The 18,424-nt window shown below is 46.6% G+C and overlaps 1 protein-coding gene across 4 annotated transcripts in view; it reads left to right on the top strand.

Moving 5' to 3' along the window:
• Positions 1-18,424, top strand: part of LOC149367715 (putative fatty acyl-CoA reductase CG5065) — a 42,285-nt gene that overhangs the window by 19,766 nt on the left and 4,095 nt on the right. For all 4 annotated transcript variants that reach the window (XM_089567400.1, XM_089567397.1, XM_089567399.1 and 1 more), the window contains exons 2-9: positions 3,649-3,768; positions 5,251-5,367; positions 6,033-6,208; positions 7,285-7,357; positions 8,773-8,879; positions 12,594-12,771; positions 14,111-14,155; positions 15,361-15,719. In XM_089567400.1, the coding sequence (XP_089423526.1) occupies positions 3,664-3,768; positions 5,251-5,367; positions 6,033-6,208; positions 7,285-7,357; positions 8,773-8,879; positions 12,594-12,771; positions 14,111-14,155; positions 15,361-15,719 (1,160 nt within the window). In that variant the 5' untranslated portion in view covers positions 3,649-3,663. The remainder of the gene's footprint in view (positions 1-3,648; positions 3,769-5,250; positions 5,368-6,032; positions 6,209-7,284; positions 7,358-8,772; positions 8,880-12,593; positions 12,772-14,110; positions 14,156-15,360; positions 15,720-18,424) is intronic.

Here is an 18,424-nt window from a genome sequence, read left to right as displayed (position 1 = left end):
CTCGACTGCTGACCCGAAAGACGCGGGTTCGATCCTGGCCGCGGCGGCTGGATTTCTTTGGAGGAGAAATTCTAGATGCCCATGTACTGTGCGATGTCAGTGCACGTTAAAGAACCCCAGGTGGTCGAAATTTCCGGAGCCCTACACTACGGCGTCTCTCATAGCCTTAGTCGCTTTGGGACGTTAGACCCCATGAACCAACCAACCAACTTTTCCTACAAGTCCAGAGTGTTTTCCTATGCAACAAAGTGATTATCGCCACCCTGTTACTTGGGCAAGGAATGCAGAGAAGTTTAGACTCGCAGGTACTTTTCATCTACCATCTCAAATGCGAAGACTAGAGCAAATTTTCAACATAAATAATTTCCGATTGAAAACTGGAATGCCTGCTGCTAAGACGCTGTGATTGCCGTTTGGCAAATGGCCTTTATGAATATAAATCGAGTGGTCCTTCGTTTCTTTTTTTTTTTGTCGCACACAGTCCTATAGATCATTCGTAACCTTTTTTGAGGGCCTCGTCTCTTGCAAGTTTCGTTCGCAAGTATAGACAACTAGGCTTCATATTCTATGGGTGGCAGCTTGGGCAATCTGATAAATGATCGAGTTCTATCGCATAAATTTCTCGGAGTTTATTTCCACGAAAATTTTGATTGGTCTGTTCATACAAACCATGTGCGCACTAAAATATTGCGTTCTATTGGCTTACTTTGCAAGTTAAGGCCACTAATTCCAATCTGGCTTTTAATACAACTTTACTACTCATTAATTCAATCACATATTCATTACTTCTTGCTCGTATGGGGAACTACAACCAAAACCAACTTGGACAGCATCCATGTGCTACAGAAAAGGGCTTTAAGGCTCATAGAGCGAACATCCGGGCTCTGTCATTCAGCACCGCTATTCAGGAAACATAAGCTCCTAACCGTTCGAAATATACTGCATCAAAAACTAGCCCTCACAATATATAGTAGCATGAAGACCAACCCTGCCACCTTCTCCAAGCAATACCTCGAGAAAAATCACTCCCACAACTTACGAAATAATGCGTGCAGAAAAACAAAGCTGCGAACAAATTACGGTACCCAAATACTATCTTATTGATATGAAAGAAGCCAACAGCCACAGAAACCAAGGGGCACAGGGGATTTTTTTTTTAAATCATTTATTTATTTTGTGGTGTTGATCAATTTAGAATATTACTGAACATGTCATCGCTTAAAGCTAATTGATTAGAAAAGCAGAAGAAAAAAAAATACTATCTTATTGTATACCAGAGTTCTTAAACAAACATCCTTTTATCAGACAAATGTTAGACGAGAATACTGCAACCATTGCTTTTAAGAACACTCTCCTTGATTATTTACTGTCACTGCAAACTTAGACTGATAGCGTTTTTTTTTGTTTTTTTTGTGATGAAAACTCTGTTTGTGCATATTTGCTTGCCTTTTAACTTTTTAGACTTGTGCTTTCTGCCGTTTTAAGAAACATGTTAAAGAAGTTTTCCTTTTTTTTTCAGAATGCCTTTTCACATGTATAATGTGCTCTTTAAATAAGATGTTATAGTTCTCTTTGAATCTTCCTCTGTGTGCTGTGCCGGTGCTCGCACTGCATTGTCTGAACAAGTGTCAACTTCTGGGAGGGGGGGGATGGCGCTTTGTCAGGCATCTCACTGCCTTTTCGCCATTCTCCCAGACATTTGTACCTGTCTGAATAAACTTCTTATCTTATCTTATCTTAATGTTCTACACCTCACGCTTAACAAGCACTTATTTTTTGCTCAACATGGCGTGCCGCTGCAGTCGTTTCAGCATTGAATTTCGCATGTACCATACGTAAAGAACATGTGCTTGAGGTTTTTACTCTGCCTTATGCCCCCTACCAAGTTGAGGTAAGTGTTCGGTGCAGTATTCGGAATCACTGCGCTTAATAAAAGCAAGGTTTCAGTGTCACTACTATCGTTTTGTTGGGTTCCTGTAGCAGTCAAAAAAGATTTCAGCTTTGAATATGTCTTCATCACCAAATATCTATGTGAACGAAACGTTATGGGCCGCCGCGGTGGCTCAGCGGTTATGGTGCTCGGCTGCTGACCCGAAAGACGCGGGTTCGATCCCGGCCGAGGCGGCTGGAATTTCTTTGGAGGAGAAATTCTAGAGGCCCGTGTGCTGTGCGATGTCAGTGCACGTTAAAGAACCCCAGGTGGTCGAAATTTCCGGAGCCCTCCACTACGGCGTCTCTCATAGCCTTAGTCGCTTTGGGACGTTAAACCCCATAAACCAAACCAAACGTTATGGTGCGGGTAAACGAATTCGATAATGGCTACAAATGGCACGTACGTAATTCGTAACGCATAAACGCACCTGTCCAATCTCCAGAGTTGCAGGTCGTGGCGCTCGTGGACTAATGTTCCCTTTGTGTTTCATGGTAAATGCGATAGTCTCCTTGCAGGGGCACAGACCTTAAACAAGCTGTGTCGCACAGTTCCCGAGGGAAGGGTCCTTTTTTGTGTTCAGCGCGTTTCAGTATAGTTAGCTTCATTACCTACGACAGTTTAAAGGGGCGCTGAGCACAGCCGTATCCTATTTTTGTACACTAAAGATCAAATCTGTGTGTTGTTTCTTTTTCTGGCTATGTTGACGTTTCTTCAGCAGCATAAAACGCATTTTATGGTTAAAAAAAATTCGATTCAAAGATGGAACATTCGTTTCCCGCCAAATCATGACGAGTCATCAAGACTGAAAAGGACTCCGTGGTCACCGTGGAAGGCAGCAAGTGAATGGTTGTGTAGCCTTGCCTGAGATGATGCGCACGCAAAAGGCTGCCTTGACGTCGCGACAATTGGCTTCTGAAAATGACCGATGGGGAGTGATGCCAATATTTTGTATCCTCACCATTTCTCAGCTAATACATTTTTTTCTTGTAAAAGTATTTTATTGATTCGGGCCAACTTCAGTTTGTCCTCAATGGCCACCATAATGCAGGAATGCATTTAACGCTTTAGTCCATCCGTCGAAGCGCTTTCGCGGTGACCGGCGCACAAGATAAAGCACGGCGCAGCGTAGTACATGCATACCTGGAGCATAGGGCATAGGCAGTGAAGGGATTGGTCTGTAATTTTTTTTTGTTTTACCTATCTCATAGCAAGCTACAGCTGCATATCTGTTTCTGCCGGTCAGTTGCGCACACCCAGCAGACAGGTGTTGCTCATCGAATCGGTCGTGCATGGTTTCTGTGCCGCGGTGGCTCAGTGGTAAGGCGCTCGTCTACCGAGCCGGAGTACCCGGGTTCGAACCCGACCGCGGCGGCCCCGTTTGGATGGAAGCGAAACGCAAGAGGCGCCCGTGTGCTGTGTGATGTCAGTGCACGTTAAAGATCCCCATGCGGTCAAAATTATTCCCGAGACCTCCACTACAGCACCTCTTTCTCGCTTTCTTCTTTCACTCCCACCTTCCTCCCTTCCCTTACGGCGCGGTTCAGGTGTCCGCCGAGATATTCGAGACAGATACTGCGCCATTTCCTTTCCCCAAAAACCAATTTACCAATTTAACCAATTTTATCAACCGCTGCCGCAGCGAGTTTCCGCCGAAGCGGCGGAGCCAACGAGTTGAAGACAGCGGGTAGACGGTGTCTCTTTCCGCGCCCTCGCAGGTCCGAGGAGCCCTGATGAACGGTGTGACGAGCAATCGGGGGGCCGGCCACTCGCCCATCGAGCACTTCTTCCGCGACAGGGCTGTCTTCATCACCGGCGGCACTGGCTTCCTGGGCAAGGTGAGTCGCCGGTGCTCTGTGTTGGGTGCGCACCGTTTGCAGAACGGTCAGCGTATTGTGCTCCAAGAGGGCCTTTTGGCAGGCTAGTTGGGGCATGAAGTTAGGTGAAGGAGACAGCACGAAAGACATGACTTACCACCATCATACCGCATTGCGATAGTGGGGAAAAGTGCATTAAACATTGCGCTTTATTAGCCACCCTTAGCATACCGTGCTGTCGTTACTGCTACCAGAGTACCGGGCGTCCGCGTGTCGTCAGTGCGCATGCGTAGGTCGCCTTGAAGGCACCAGAGGAAAATACGCTTCTTTTGTGCATCACTTCATCGGAGCTGCAGTGAACAAGCCTGGCTGGATTACTCACAGAAGTAGGTCGCACCGGTCGGCACTTCTGAGAACCAGCATTGCCTGCGTGACAGATTTGTGACTTTAAAACTGGAGCTTTCCCATCCGCACTTCAACCCGTCCGCCCTCTCGCAAGCGCGTTCAACATAAGCTCTGAAAAGCGCCCTGTTAGGTGTAGCTCCTCCTGTCTATTGTGGCGCTTCCACCGAATAGTGAACGGGTTGTGTCAATTCATTGGAGTGGCGTCACCCAAAGCACTGTGCTCCTGCTCAGCTGGTTCTCTTAGCGTCTCGAAAGTGGTCTCTATGAACGCGTCACACGCGCAAGGGGCCTTAACGTCGTCTTTGTACGCCTGCCGTGGCTGCTCGGATAAGCCATCGCCTCGGGGGCAGTATGCTCGTCAGAGATGGGTGATGCGGTTATGCTTGCGATATTTCTTACTCAGCTGTGCTTGTACCCTTTCTTGTGCTGCATGAAACTTCACGAACCGGTAGCAGGCAGGGCAGGACTCGTATCTGGGGCATCACGCTGGTGCCACAATTGCATTTAATGCACGTGTTTATGTGTTTAGCACTGCCACGCTCCATGCCAGTACCAAAACCGAAAGATGCTCTCCCATTACTATTGTATTAAAACCAGTGTTGTACCAGAAGTTACGGTGTCACGGGGTTTCTCGTTGCTGTTTATGTATGCAGTTAGAAACTACCTCTATCTTGAAACAACGATATCCGATGCGTTTTATGCGATATACTAGCACACTGTTTACCTCACCGAGAGCTTCTTTAGTAAGAAAGTGCAACTTTCAAATTTCATGCTCATTTCTCGTTAATTCGAAGCTTGGAGACTGAGGTCAGAATTCTCACGATCGTTCTGGCATCCAGTCGTTCACAAAACTGCCAACCGTACCGCTTATGATAAAGGTGTACATTTGTAACCAGCCATATTACTGAAAACCACTCATGCGCCGTATCAGGCTGAAGAGAGCCGCAAGAAATCAGTCATCAGCCAGCCTGGACCCCCGTAGGACATGCTGTTGTACAAGTTAGCGCTGAACGATAAAGTTAGTTTTGCGCATTGATATTCTTTCAGTTTGGTATGCGACCTTAACAAAGTACTTCCTCTCTATCTGCGCTTATACAGATCCTGATCGAGAAGTTGCTCCGGTCGTGCGTTGGCCTCAAGAATGTATATGTCCTTATGCGCGCCAAAGATGGCGTTCAACCTAACCAGCGACTCAGGGAGATGCTGGACTGTCCGGTAAGCCACATGCCAAGCTTCTTCTCTAGTGCGGCACTCCATAGCTACCGAGGCTAAAACTGTCGCCAATAGACGTGTCCAACTCAAACGCTTGCTTTAGTTGTGGGTTTGCATGCATTGTGCACGCGAATGGATTGACATGCTTCAACAAAGTTGTGGCTGGGGCTTCGTGGTGCGCCAATCGTGCCGCAGAATATCGCAGCATTGATTTTTGTGTACTTTCGACGTATATTTCATCGATTTAGGTGCTACTAGAGCTTCTGCCGACTGAAAAAGTTCATGTGTAGTTATGGGTGTTCTACGGCCCTGCGTCCTCATAAGGGCAAATTTCTTAGACGTAAATAAACTAGCCCATTTGCTGCACTGAAAAAAAAATAAAGGGGGGGGGGGAAATAATTTTGAAATGTCCTCTCGTTGTCTTGTTTTCTTGGGGAACTCTCAGATGGTTTCAAGACCAGTCCTGCCGCGTTACCGTGATAAATGTTGCTTTGAATAGCATTGTATAGCACAATAATAAATGTGGCGATGACTTCGCATGGCATGCTACTTTATGTAAAGCGCAGGTACAACTAAACGTCGAATGGAGAGAAAAAAACGCCCCACTGGAACTATCACTCTGATCGCATGCCACATTGACCGGCGACATTCTCACCACGTGTTTGTAGGTCTTCAGCAAGGTTAAAGAGGAGAACCCTTCGGCTCTCAGTAAGGTGGTTCCAGTGATCGGAGACATCTTGGAACCGGGGCTGGGACTCAGTGAGGAAGACCTCGGCACTCTTGTAGAGAACGTCACCATCGTCTACCACTCAGCAGCAACAGTTCGTTTCGACGAGCCATTGAGGTGAACATTTCTCGATCAGTATGCTTGATGCCGTCCTTGACTGCGCAGGTTAGGGCATGCACGACTGTATCTTTGTTAATCCACAGACAGTTATCGTGAACCGGAAAATTTGAATATATTTTGACTGCCTCTACAATTCGTATACATAAAACAAACACAAGACAAGGGTGACAATTGTACTTGAACGGCAATAACCCCATTCAGTTGTCTGCGCAGCCACTTTATGTTCATGTTCACTGTATTGTGTATAGGTATTGACTGTTGCGTCAGCTTTCGCATTAATGCTCTGGTAGCGCCATCATGCGCCCTCCAAACGAACGAGCACTCTGACCGTGCAGGGGGGCTGTGGAGAAACTCATGGGAGAAGCGCAAGGTGCGGGAAGGGGTGCAGCTGCGTGCAAAAGCGTTTTCTGCGCCCAGTTTTGATAAAATAGTCGAGAAATAGTCGCCGCACACTGCAGATATTTTCGATTAATTCTGACCGAATCAGGCAAGTACCCCACCGCAGACGAAGCGCAGAACGAAACTGACCGCCAAATTCTCTTTTGTGCGGAATTTCAGTCCGAACAAGCAAGCGGTTAGGCGAAGAGAATTTTTTTTTTTTCGATTTTCTCTGATCGACGCAACAGTCAGTATTAGCGCCACTTTGAGGACGCCATAGTTATGTTGAAACTGAGTAACTTTGACAATCTCCACGATATTACCCAATCGTCATTCATGCCTTGTCGTCCATGACTAACGCAAGGAAGCAAGGAACAATGGAAAAGAAGAAATCTGATGCTGCAGTATTTGCACTTCAAAAATAAAAGTACAAAATGCACTCCGGCAAACGACCACAAATTTAGCACATAAATCCTCAGCTGAAGTGTGTACAGCGTAAGATGTCCAGCAAATTCGGGCATTTCGATTCACAAAAAAGTTTGCTCTTGAAACCGAGAGCCAGCGATAATTCTAGCTGTTGTTTCCAGCACTAGTGTTCCTATAACTTTTCTAAGCAGCTTGTTAGGTGCCGTTGGTTGCCTTCTTTTCAACTGAAGGGTGACGTCTTTTTTCACGTCTCCACGTTTCTCTTGCAGGAAAGCCATAGACATAAATGTCCTGGGCACAAGAAGAGTCGTGGAACTGTGCCATAAGCTCAAGAACATAGCCGTGAGTACTGGACGCATGGCTTTACGTTCCCCAAGCTGAAGTGCTGCGTTTAACGCCAGCTGACGACATCCCTCTCATTTTTTTAATCAAATAGCTCTGACATCTATTATGAAAAAATGCATGTCCGTCGGAGGTGGGAGTGTTTCTATACTCCGTTTCATACATAGCAGACAACGCTGCGGAGGTTGCCTAAGTAGTGCGTCCGCGAAATCATATTACTCCGCCACGTATCATTCGTTCTTCTCGAAACTCCGGTCATTGTTTGGACGAATACGAAGAGTGGTATGAAGCGATCTGGTAGCATTGAAAACCACGGTCGAAGCGGTGAGGCGCTCAGTGTTCGGGCCCGCCGGCCATAATTTTCACGGAGTGTGAACTACTTTTTGAGCGCGGATTGAGAAGAAGCGATTCGCTCTACCAACCGCGTATCATACCGCCACGTGTACTTGTTGCTTTTCGAAATCTCGACGAGTCGCAGGACGGAATTGTGGCAAGAGGTAAAACGATGTTCAGGAGGTGCCAGTCACGACACTTATGATTTGTCGCAACGAAATATGCGTGTGTTCGCTTTGGTTGTATGGCGAACTACTTTTTGCACGCGGACTTAACCTGCGCGAACAGGCGCGCTAGCTTTGGCAGCGTTGCCTGCTGTGTATGAAACGGAGTATAGTGTGAAATTAAAAGGGCAGAAATGAGTATTATGCCATAGTGTGACCTGCTCAAAAATGCGTTACTAGCTTAGGCCCCTCCAGCGCATTCAGAGCCCCTAGTGCGCTGGTTAATTCTCACTAAGTAATAGCTTGGCGTCGTACAGAACACGTTCAAGACTGGATTCCTCTGCCCCCTCCACCCCCCCCCCCCCAAACGCACACACGCAAGCGCACGCGTGATCTCACTTTTTTTTTTCTTTCAGAGCAGCATTCATTTTCTGCACTCCCGAACCACAAAAACTATCTTCTGTCTGTATTTCCTATTTATTTCAAAGCGGTGTACGGTTGTACAAGACTAATCGGCGCACACGGCTCTTTGCTGAAGTTGTAGAAATGCAGAATGAAGTTCTGCAAATAGCTTGTCCGACGCTGCCTGCACAGCGTGCTTAGCGTCGTAGGCACCGAGATGCGAATCTGACAACTTCATTTCGTTCTTTTGGTTTAGTTGACTCAAAGCGTGCTTAGGCCTTTAAGGGAAAACATTTTAAGGGCAGAATTCGCGCCTAGATTTGCGCTCTTCCTTCGAGAGGTCTTCAAAAGAGAGCGGAGCGCCTGTGGTCTCGGCACATATAATTTCGAGCTAATCCTTTATACTGGCAGTGTGTAGCTTAGCGTCGCCTTTGTTGACTGCTTTCTGGGTTTCAATATCTACGCCAAAGGTTTTTCCCCCGGCCCACCTCAAGCGCCACCCCTTTCTCCCGGCAGGCTTTCGTCCACGTGTCCACAGCCTACTGCTTCTGCAACAGAAACCACGTCGACGAGATCGTTTATCCCGAAGAAGTGCCCTACCAGAAGGTCATCGACGTTTCCGAGTAAGCATTCTTGCGTCAAACACGTCTGCTTGCGGGCTTTTTGAATTACTGTTATCTCCATTTTGACTGGCATCCACATGCATACCTTTTTGGCTGGCAGTGTAGTTACATGATGATAGCTCCCACAAAAGTTTTGTACCGCTATTTTTCAGTTGATATCCTTCGATAATTCTCATTGCGTTTATCTGCATAAAGTTGCCTGTGCTTTGAGCGACAAAAACTAAACACCTCCAGGAGTTACATGGCAGTGCAACTTCGCTATAAATTCTTTATTGATACCTTTGTGACACTGCGAGAACCTCCACTGATTAATTTTCTAGGCTTGTCATTGTAAAAGTAATGCATCTCTTGTAATGCTGTGCTCACAAGCTGAAGTATCGCCTAAGCAATTTGAGACAATAGCAGCAGACAATAGCGCTAGGAGTGCTTCTTGTGAATTTATTTTTATACAAAATGTTCATGTCCCCTTTTGACTTCCCTAGTGTGGTAAATGGACTCGGTATCCTCCTACTAACTGTAAGAAGGTGCAGATAGAAATTTTTTTTACCTGGTGAGTATGGCATTGCACGATTTTCTAAGGACGGCCACGCTGTGATCATAAAGTGTCATTTAAAAGAGTCCCTTTAATCTCTTCTTCACCCGCTCTTGCGTTTCTTTCGATCTTTCGCCGCATTTTCCGCTTCTATCGGGACGGCTGATCCTTTAAATTTTAGGCAAAACGGGAATACAAAGAGTTCATAGTATGTGAACACTTCCTGCGGCTTGAGGGGGTTACGGGCGTGTCAGTGTATAACGCTTGTCCGAGAGGTTCGCTCATTGCTATTTTACCGCTAGGTGAACTGAGAACGCCCACGACAGGTATGTCCCATGGTCGCTGCGGGCGCTCCATGATGATGCCGTCCATGTTGACGAGGGGGCGCCCAATACTGTTAGGCAACCGTACTCAGAGCAACTATGGCCTCCTGTCGAGGCATGACCCCCTTAGAAGGTTGAGCAACATGCCAAGAGGCATCTCAACCCATTAGAGAAACCAATGGGTTACCGGCGGCAGCGGTGATCGAACCCAGCACCTCTCGAATGTTAGGCGGATTCTCTACCACGAGGCCACCTCTTCGGTTGACTGCCTCAAGTCTATCTTCTTATGTACAGTCTTTGTCAAAAGTAACCAGAATCCATGGTTTGCTTCTCATTCGCATAACAGAGCCCTCACGGCTTCCCTAAAGATCAAAAAGTTCTTTGAAGGTGACGGCAGGGGTTCTTCTTACCATACAGAGATTTAGAGCTTGAGGGCTGGCATAATAGCTTTAATATATGACTAAGAAGAAAAACGTGCAGCCTGGTTACTTTTGACAAAGACTGTACATGCAGAGAGAGAGCAAGAGGATGGGTTTCTTGACAACACAAATTGAACATGGGCGAGTTCTTTTTAGACTATCAGGCAACACTTTCATATGTGAGAAAGTATACAAGAGACTCGGCACTGTAACGAATCAGTGGCCATGAACGGCGGGTCTGCTCTTACCCCTTTCAGCACGCAGTGCCGACAGGGAAATCTTTAGAGACAGAGGGCAGTGCCAACAGAGGGTGATGCTGGTCTCTGTATAGCATGTACCATGCCTACAACATTGCAGACGCTTCAGAAGTGAAGCGATGACTGCTCCTCCCCGGCACATACACCATACGAAACAGAAGAGTTGGCAGAACAGCCACACGGCTGACGCGTTCCTTCGAAAAGACTCCTATTGATCGCATGAGGACCGAGCATTACTTTTACAATTTGGCCCTGCTTTAGAACTGTCACTGGAGGCGAAAATGTGTCACGTACAATTTTCGGCCGAAAGCAATATTTCAGAGTGGGACCCATCACAGTTTAAGAAATGCCTTGAGGAGCCGTTCTAAAACAGGGGCGAGTTGGTTCTGCATCTTGGTTACTGCGCGCTCTTGCACAACGATACTGACTATACGAGAAACAGGCATGAACAAACGAAGTGCGAACTGACGGCTGTTCATTAGGCACGCAATTCTTACTTTTTATACATTTTTGCGTGTGATCTGTCTGGTGTTGTTCATGATGATGCACGTGTGACCATACCTCTATATATAACTTCATTCTATTTTTGATTAGTTCTATCTCAGTTTATGTCAGGACAATAGAATGGTCGCTAACGCTGTTTTCCGGGCTCGCTTCGAAAACTGCGTTAGTGACCCTTCTCCCCCCCCCCTGAAAAACTAAAATAGAACTAATCAAAAACTAAAAAAACTGATTCAGGTATGGCCACACGTGCATCCTCATTATCAAAATAAGGCATAACATGTGCTAGAAAATGCATAAAAAGCAAGAAATATATGTCTAATAAGCCTCTGTGTGTTCGCGCTTCGTTTGTGCGTGTCTGTTTGTATCGTCAGTAGTGTTGTGTACTAGAGCGCGGTAACCAAGAAGATTCAGTAGCCTACATGTAATCTTCGTTGCGTCGACAAGTTCCTATGTGCCCGTGCACAACATGTAGAAACGCGTGATTGCGTAAAACTGTGTCACGAGCTTCGGAACCGCCGCTCAAGAAGCTAACCGCCAACTAACGGGGCAGGCAGCACAATGGATGACCTCGGTGGCTCTCATTTAAACGGCGCATGTGGAGCGAATGGTCCGCTGTGAAGCACACAATGGGCCATCCGTGCCCTATGTAGTACACGTGCAACGCTTTTACTTATTTCGCGTGAAAGATAGCGCATCGGCTTGCCGCTGGAAAACGTCCTCTAGTCAATCTCTGCCATAACTGCATTTTAGCCAAAAGCATTGGTCTGCTTGTGTGGTAGCGTTAATGACCAATTTGAGGGGAATAACGCGCTACACGCGGACAAAGAACAACTGAAACGATGGACACAGGACAAGCGCGTATGCATGCAAACGTACAACCAAGTAGCACACACTGCTGCCTTGCTTAATGACCAAATCACATGTGGTAAGCATGTACACAAATGAGGTCGTCCGCTGCTTTTTAATTGTTTCGTGCGGCCTTTATAAGTGGCCTGCGCCGCCCTAATGGCGGCTCTATTGTAAAATCAAGAACAAAGAACTGCGCATAGCTGCGCGTTCATCTGGTTCGACTATCATCACTAGCGCCTTAGGACCAAATAGCTATAGGTAAATTGCGTATTCCGTGACGCCACTTACAGCAGATCTGACTGAGGCAACGGATTCCCTCATGGAAGCAGAGCAGACACTTGGGCTAGTTGATGTGAATTCATGGTGGTACAACAGCGCAAACTAGACAGAGAACACAGAACAAGAGGGGAGACACTACAAGCGCTGACTCGCAACTAAGGTTTATTAGAAAAATGGAACAGTCGTATACAGTGACCACCTCAGAATGCTTACGTCATAACCACGGGAAAATAGATTACGTGCACGGCGTATATACTGTATATACTCTGTTCCGTTTTTCTAATAAACCTTAGTTGCGAGTCAGCGCTTGTAGTGTCTCCCCTCTTGTTCTGTGTTCTCTGTCTAGTTTGCGCTGTTGTTCCACCTTCATGGAAGGGCGTCTCCATGTTTCCACGGAGGATATAGCTATTCCGCGCCACAAGTGAACGTGTGCAATGTCTTTGCTGCCCATGCTCTTGTTCTCCCAGTAGTGTCTGACGCCAGTCACCCTATTGAATTCTGTTCGTGGCGGCCGAGACAGGGTTCCTCCTCACATGTCGTCGTCGGCGCAGGTGGCTGGAGGACGAGCTGCAGGAGAAGATCCTTGGCCAGGTGATGGGCGGCCGACCCACCACCTACCACTACACCAAGGCGCTGGCCGAAAGCATGCTCGTGCAGGAGGCCGCCGACCTGCCCGTCGTCATTCTGCGCCCCTCCATCGTCACGTGCGCCGTCAGGGAGCCCTTCCCGGTGAGTGCTGGTGGGCGCGGCCTACAGGAAGCCACTGGTATGAATGAGCTTCAGCTGTTCGCTACTCTGGGAAAGTTCTAAAAGCTTGAAATGCTGGGTCTGCGTGTGCTTAAATCCAATCAGATTTATCACTTTCGTTTGTTACAGTATATCCATAAGCAGAAATTACATGTGGAAATTCCTGATAACAACTCAGTAGGACACGACCTTCGAATCCACAGAAAGTTTATTCCTAAAGTTCTAACGAAGTATGGCGAACAAACACTAATTTACCAAGTTCCCTCTCTTCTCAATAGGTTCAAACAGGACATTGACTTTTCTGTCAGCAATGCTACATTTAAAAGAAACATTAAACAATACCCAATTGCCAACAATGTTGAATTTTGAATAATGGAATTGAGTAGGTGAGTTGGTTTTCCATCTTGACAGTGAAAGCGCTCAAAAGGACAAGGACGACAGAAAAGGAAAGACATACAAAGCACATATCTTGCCTGTATATATAATTGCGGTTATGTTGGTAATTTGACTCTCGCTGTATAGTTTATGTTCCGGCAGCTCTTGCGTGTGTACATTTCTGCACATATATGCGCTTTGTATGTCTTTCCTTTTCTGTCGTCCTTGTCCTTTTGAGCGCTTTCACTGTCAAAATGTTGAATTTTGTTCCCTCTAAAACTTCCTTCGGATGATTTTGTTCGTGAGTGACAGTAGGACCCCGATCCACCCACGTCTGCAGTTTATTATTGCATGCATTGATCTTGCCTGTATATATAATTGCGGTTATGTTGGTAATTTGACTCTCGCTGTATAGTTTATGTTCCGGCAGCTCTTTCGTGTGTACATTTCGGCACATATATGTACTAATTGTGCTGTGATGTATGTTTCGCTTCTATTATTTTACCCCTCTTCTCTGTCAAACTTTTAGGCTGCCGAGGCCTCGTCCGGCTTTTCGGAAGCCTTTTGTCTCGGCTGCCTCTTTCTGTAGAAAGAAAAACAAAAAAAAAGGTTAGGCTCGAGCAGGGAAGTCGAAAAAAAATGACATGCGTAAAAAATAATTCAGCTATCCAAAGTGTGCAAGTGCCCACAGTGCTAACGCAAAACCACCTTAAGCATTAACACATCACTTGTACACTTGCGGCATGCACTCCTTATATGAACCTTCTGAAAGTGAAGCTCTTTACATCGCTTTATCTCGCGTACCTGTGCTCAATTCCGATGGCTCCCTCTTTTGCCTCAAACGATGAAAACAAGAAGTTCGACCTGCTACGGCTTTAAACGTACGTGCTGCCCATTGTACCGTTCTGTTCGTTTTTCCTAAATAGCACCCTCATGTTCTTCGTAGGGTTGGGTTGACAACTTCAACGGACCAGCTGGTTTTATCATCGCTGTAAGTACTTTCCTCGTTTCTGTGTCAATAAATGCAGCAATCAGTGGGCGTAGTCAAGCTGACGGTGATTAAAAGACGCAACAAGTTGTTTATGACAAAAAAAAACAGTAATGTCAATAACACATCAAGAAATCCTAAAATTCAGTACGGTTGACCTCTTCACATTTCTAGGCCGGAGTCACTAATCAGGCGTAACATGTAGTGCACTGAACAATGTCAAAAAAAAAAATCTCTAGCGGTCATCGCGAAGACGAATGGTTTCTTGACGCTGCCTTCACCAGCAAACAATCATACCAACTACCAATGCATTTTTCCTTGCACCACTTCGATCGTTAGCTTCCCGCCAGGCCTTCTACCAGCATTGGCTCGAAATCCAGGGGAATGTGTTCACTACGCACCTGTGAACCACCTCGGAGCTGCGCTGAGAAGTGTTTAAAGGAAGAAACAGCGCGAAGAAACGCGGAGACACGAACAAACGACCCACACACGAGCGCTGACTCACAACTGAAATTTTATTCTGGTGGAATAGAAAACATGAGAGGGTGGGTAACGGGGCTGCTGCAGCGGTAACCGGCAATCAGTGTGGTCGCGTCACAAGATGGCAAAAAACACAACAGGGAACCAAAGAAAGTTATGATCGATAAAAAGGTGGTGCAAAGGGCCTCGAAACGGTGGTCGGTAGGTAACATTCACAAAAACAAAAGAACAATGAAAAAGTACCGAGAAGCGCGGGGAATGGTAAAAACTATGAAGGACACAAATAAAATACAGGTGAAAACATAAGAATATAAAAAGGTCTGTGTGCCTCATAGTTTTTACCATTCCCCGCCCTTTTGGGTATTTTTTCATTATTTTTTTTTTGTTAATGTTACCCACCTGACCACCGTTTCGCGGCCCTTTACACCGCCTTTTTATCGATAATAACTTTCTTTTCTTCCCTGCTGTGCTTTTTGTCATCTTGTGACGCGACCACACTGATTGCCGGCTATCGCTGCAGCAGACCTGTTACCCACCCCCTCATGTTTGCTACTTAAGCGTCTTTCCACCAGAATAAAATTTCAGTTGTGAGTCAGCGCTCGTGTGTGTGTCGTTTCTTCGTGTGTCCGTGTTTCGTCGCGCTGTTTCTTCCTTTAAATGCATTACCAACAAGCCCGGAACCTTGCTCTTCTGAAAAGTGCGCTTATTCCGTCCCCGTTTCCGCGCAGACGGGCAAGGGTGTTCTGCGCACCATGTACCTGCGGCCGAACAACTCGGCTGACATCTACCCCGTCGACATGGTGGCCAACATGATGCTCACCGCCACGTGGCACATGTACAAGGAGAAGCCGCCCACCCCGTTCGTCATCAACTGCACCTCGGGGGCCATGCGCCGCCTGACGTGGCAGCAGATCTTCGACTACTCCAAGCCGCTGGTGCTCAAGTACCCGAGCGGCGAGATATTCCGCTACCCCGGCGGCAGCTTCAAGACCACACGCTTCTGGCACTCCATCGCCGTCCAGCTGGACCACAACCTGCCCGCCTTCATCGCCGACACAGTGGCCCGCCTGGGCGGATACAAGCCCATGTAAGCTCCGCCGCTGTTGTGCTCACTGCCTGCTATGAACAGACTTTTTTTGTATGGTACGTCTGCTATGCGCGAGTCTGCTAGCAACAGCCTAAAGCACGTCATTAACACTTATCTCGCTATGTTCAAATGAAGCCTATTTCCCTCGCCTGCACGCACTTATATCGAAAAACTTTTTTGTCATTTGGCTTTTTGAGCCTTTGACGATGCGTGGTTGCGACGGGCACAATTTGTTAATGTAACTGCAGCTGTTCTCATTACGTCTCGAGGACCGCTAGGATACACTTCTTTGAGTGGGCTTAGTATATTTTTTTTTAAATGGTAGGCTTTTAAAGTATTTAAACGAAGTGGGCGTGCGAAAGCATGTGTTTAGCCTGGTTGGCTCTTAGTTTTCTTTGTTGTGCCGTTGGCCAATACTGCCAACGATAATACACCCAGGTTAAGGTCTGATCGAGGTTAAGCTTATGTGAATTGTTCGTGCCGCAGATGGAAGCTGATGAACAAGAAGATGAGCTGTGCACAGCGCGACAGTGTGCTGCACTTTAACACGAGGCGTGATCGGCTGCGGCGGTATCATAGTGCTCTCGAGCATCGTCCAGCGAAGCTGATCTCTTAGCGCTGCCGCGGGTTCGAAACCCGGCCGCGGCAGTATATGTTTTCTTTTTATTTATGTCAGACTTCAGCTATGAAACGGCTTAGAGGGTTCGAGAAAGAGACGGAGGACGAATGAGAAAATAGAAAGGACAGGTACCACAAGAGCTCACTTGCAACTGAGCGTTTAATCACAGCACGCAGAATATGTACATCATGTACAGTGGGTGTACCCTCAACGGGAAAGTATACAGTAGCTGTATTTTACCAGTTCTCGCCTGTGGGGCAGAAAAGTGGGCAGGAAAAGGTTCAGCTCAAGTTGAGCACAACGCAGCGAGGTATGGAAACAAAAATGGTAGGTGCAACATTAAGACACCAGAAGTGGGCAGAGCGGGTGAGGGAACAAACGCGGGTTAGACATCCTCGTCGAAATCAGTTGGAAGAAATAGGCTTGGGCAGGGCATCGCTGGTCCTTAAGGGTAACGGAGTGGGTTTTAAGAGGGTAAGCGTAGCAGGGGCGGCAGAAAGTTAGGTGGCCGGATGATATGAAGAAGTTCGCGGGGTTACGGCGGCCGCAGCTGGCTAAAGACAGGGTTGATTGGAGAGACATGGGAGAGACCTTTGCCCTGCAGTGGGCGTAGGCAGGCTGATGATGATGATCCACTTTTAAGGTGAACACGTGAGTGTGTGGCCACGCTGTTCGGAGCGCCAGTGCGTCCGTCCCGGCCGCACATCAGAGCGAAGTGGCGGACGACTTAACGCACCGCTTCCAGTACCTTCTGCGCATGGCCCACTTTGTTTCGATGAGCGGCCGTGTCGAACCCAAGGGCGCTCCGCAAAGCACGACCACACACTTCCGTGTTCACTGGATCACCCTGTGCAAAAGTCCGGAAAAAATGCGGGCCATAGTTGTGGTATCAAAGTGCTAGTTTCGGCCCCGGAAAAAGTTGGCAGAATCTTTGCTGTGGTTCTATGACTGAGAAACACTCCAATAGCATCGTGCGCGATAAAGCGAAGGGTTGTTTTATGAACAATGAAATTCATTACGTCACATGTGAACAAGCGGTCCTTTACGCAATTCCGCTCTGCTGTGTACATCGAACTCCCAGCGCTTAATGTGCTCTTACAGGAGCGTAATCGATCGTTGTGCAAATCGCCTTCTTAAAATCTAGCAAAGTACAATAATGAATTCCTCGGATACGAGCTTTTTCTTGATGAGATAACTTCGTTCCGGCATCCTTATCAGTTTAATTGGCAGATGTCGCAGGCCCACCGTATAGGTATGTAAAAACAAGCACACGTGCGTTACTGACCCATCATTTGCATGACGGAAGCCAACAGTCGCCGAAAGCAAGGTGCATAGGGCATGTTTTTATTTTTATTTATTTTATTTATTTATTTACAAACTACTGCGGACACTAAGTCCAAGCAGGGTGGGCGAACAAGTCAATCAAGCTACAAAAAAAAAACGCAAGACTTCAAAAAACAACAGCACAATATAGCAATAATTGTTTAAAACTCATGGTAGAATGGCTTAACTAGCTGATTCCAATCTGTTATTGTGCGTGGAAAGAACGAAAACTTGTGTCTGTTCTAGCGAATATAGGGGGTTAGAGCACTGGGATGGTGTTGACGAGTTTGTCTGGTTGGTGCCGGCGTTAAGTATGATGAGGGATCCAAATCAAGTCTGTTATGCAATAAGAGAAATAAATTCTAACCTAAGCTTTCTTCTCCAATGCTCAAGTAGATCGATTTTATTAATCTCCATTAAAGTGGTTGGGGAGTCAGTCCTTGCATATTTATTAAAAATAAACCTGACGGCTCTTCTCTGTATTCTTTTCAGATTTTTTACGTTAGATTTAGTACACGGGTCGCACACTGTGCATGCATATTCCAGTTTAGGTCTAATTAGTGAAGAATAACAAAGTAGCTTAATCTTAGAAGGAGCATTTCTTTAGTTCATGTCTTAATTTGTTTTGTTTAATTTAATTTATTTTGGTCATCAATGGGAGATTAATGGGGTAGTTATTTTTAAGATAATTTATTAAGAAAAAAAACCACGACATGCCGCCGCTGGGGTCCGAACCCACGACCAGTCCTCTACCAACTGAGTT

Source organism: Amblyomma mixtum, chromosome 1, assembly GCF_055824585.1.
Source record: "Amblyomma mixtum isolate Tamu chromosome 1, ASM5582458v1, whole genome shotgun sequence".
Taxonomy (NCBI): domain Eukaryota; kingdom Metazoa; phylum Arthropoda; class Arachnida; order Ixodida; family Ixodidae; genus Amblyomma; species Amblyomma mixtum.
Note: the sequence above shows the minus strand (reverse complement) of the source record. Positions and strands in the feature narration are given on the sequence as shown.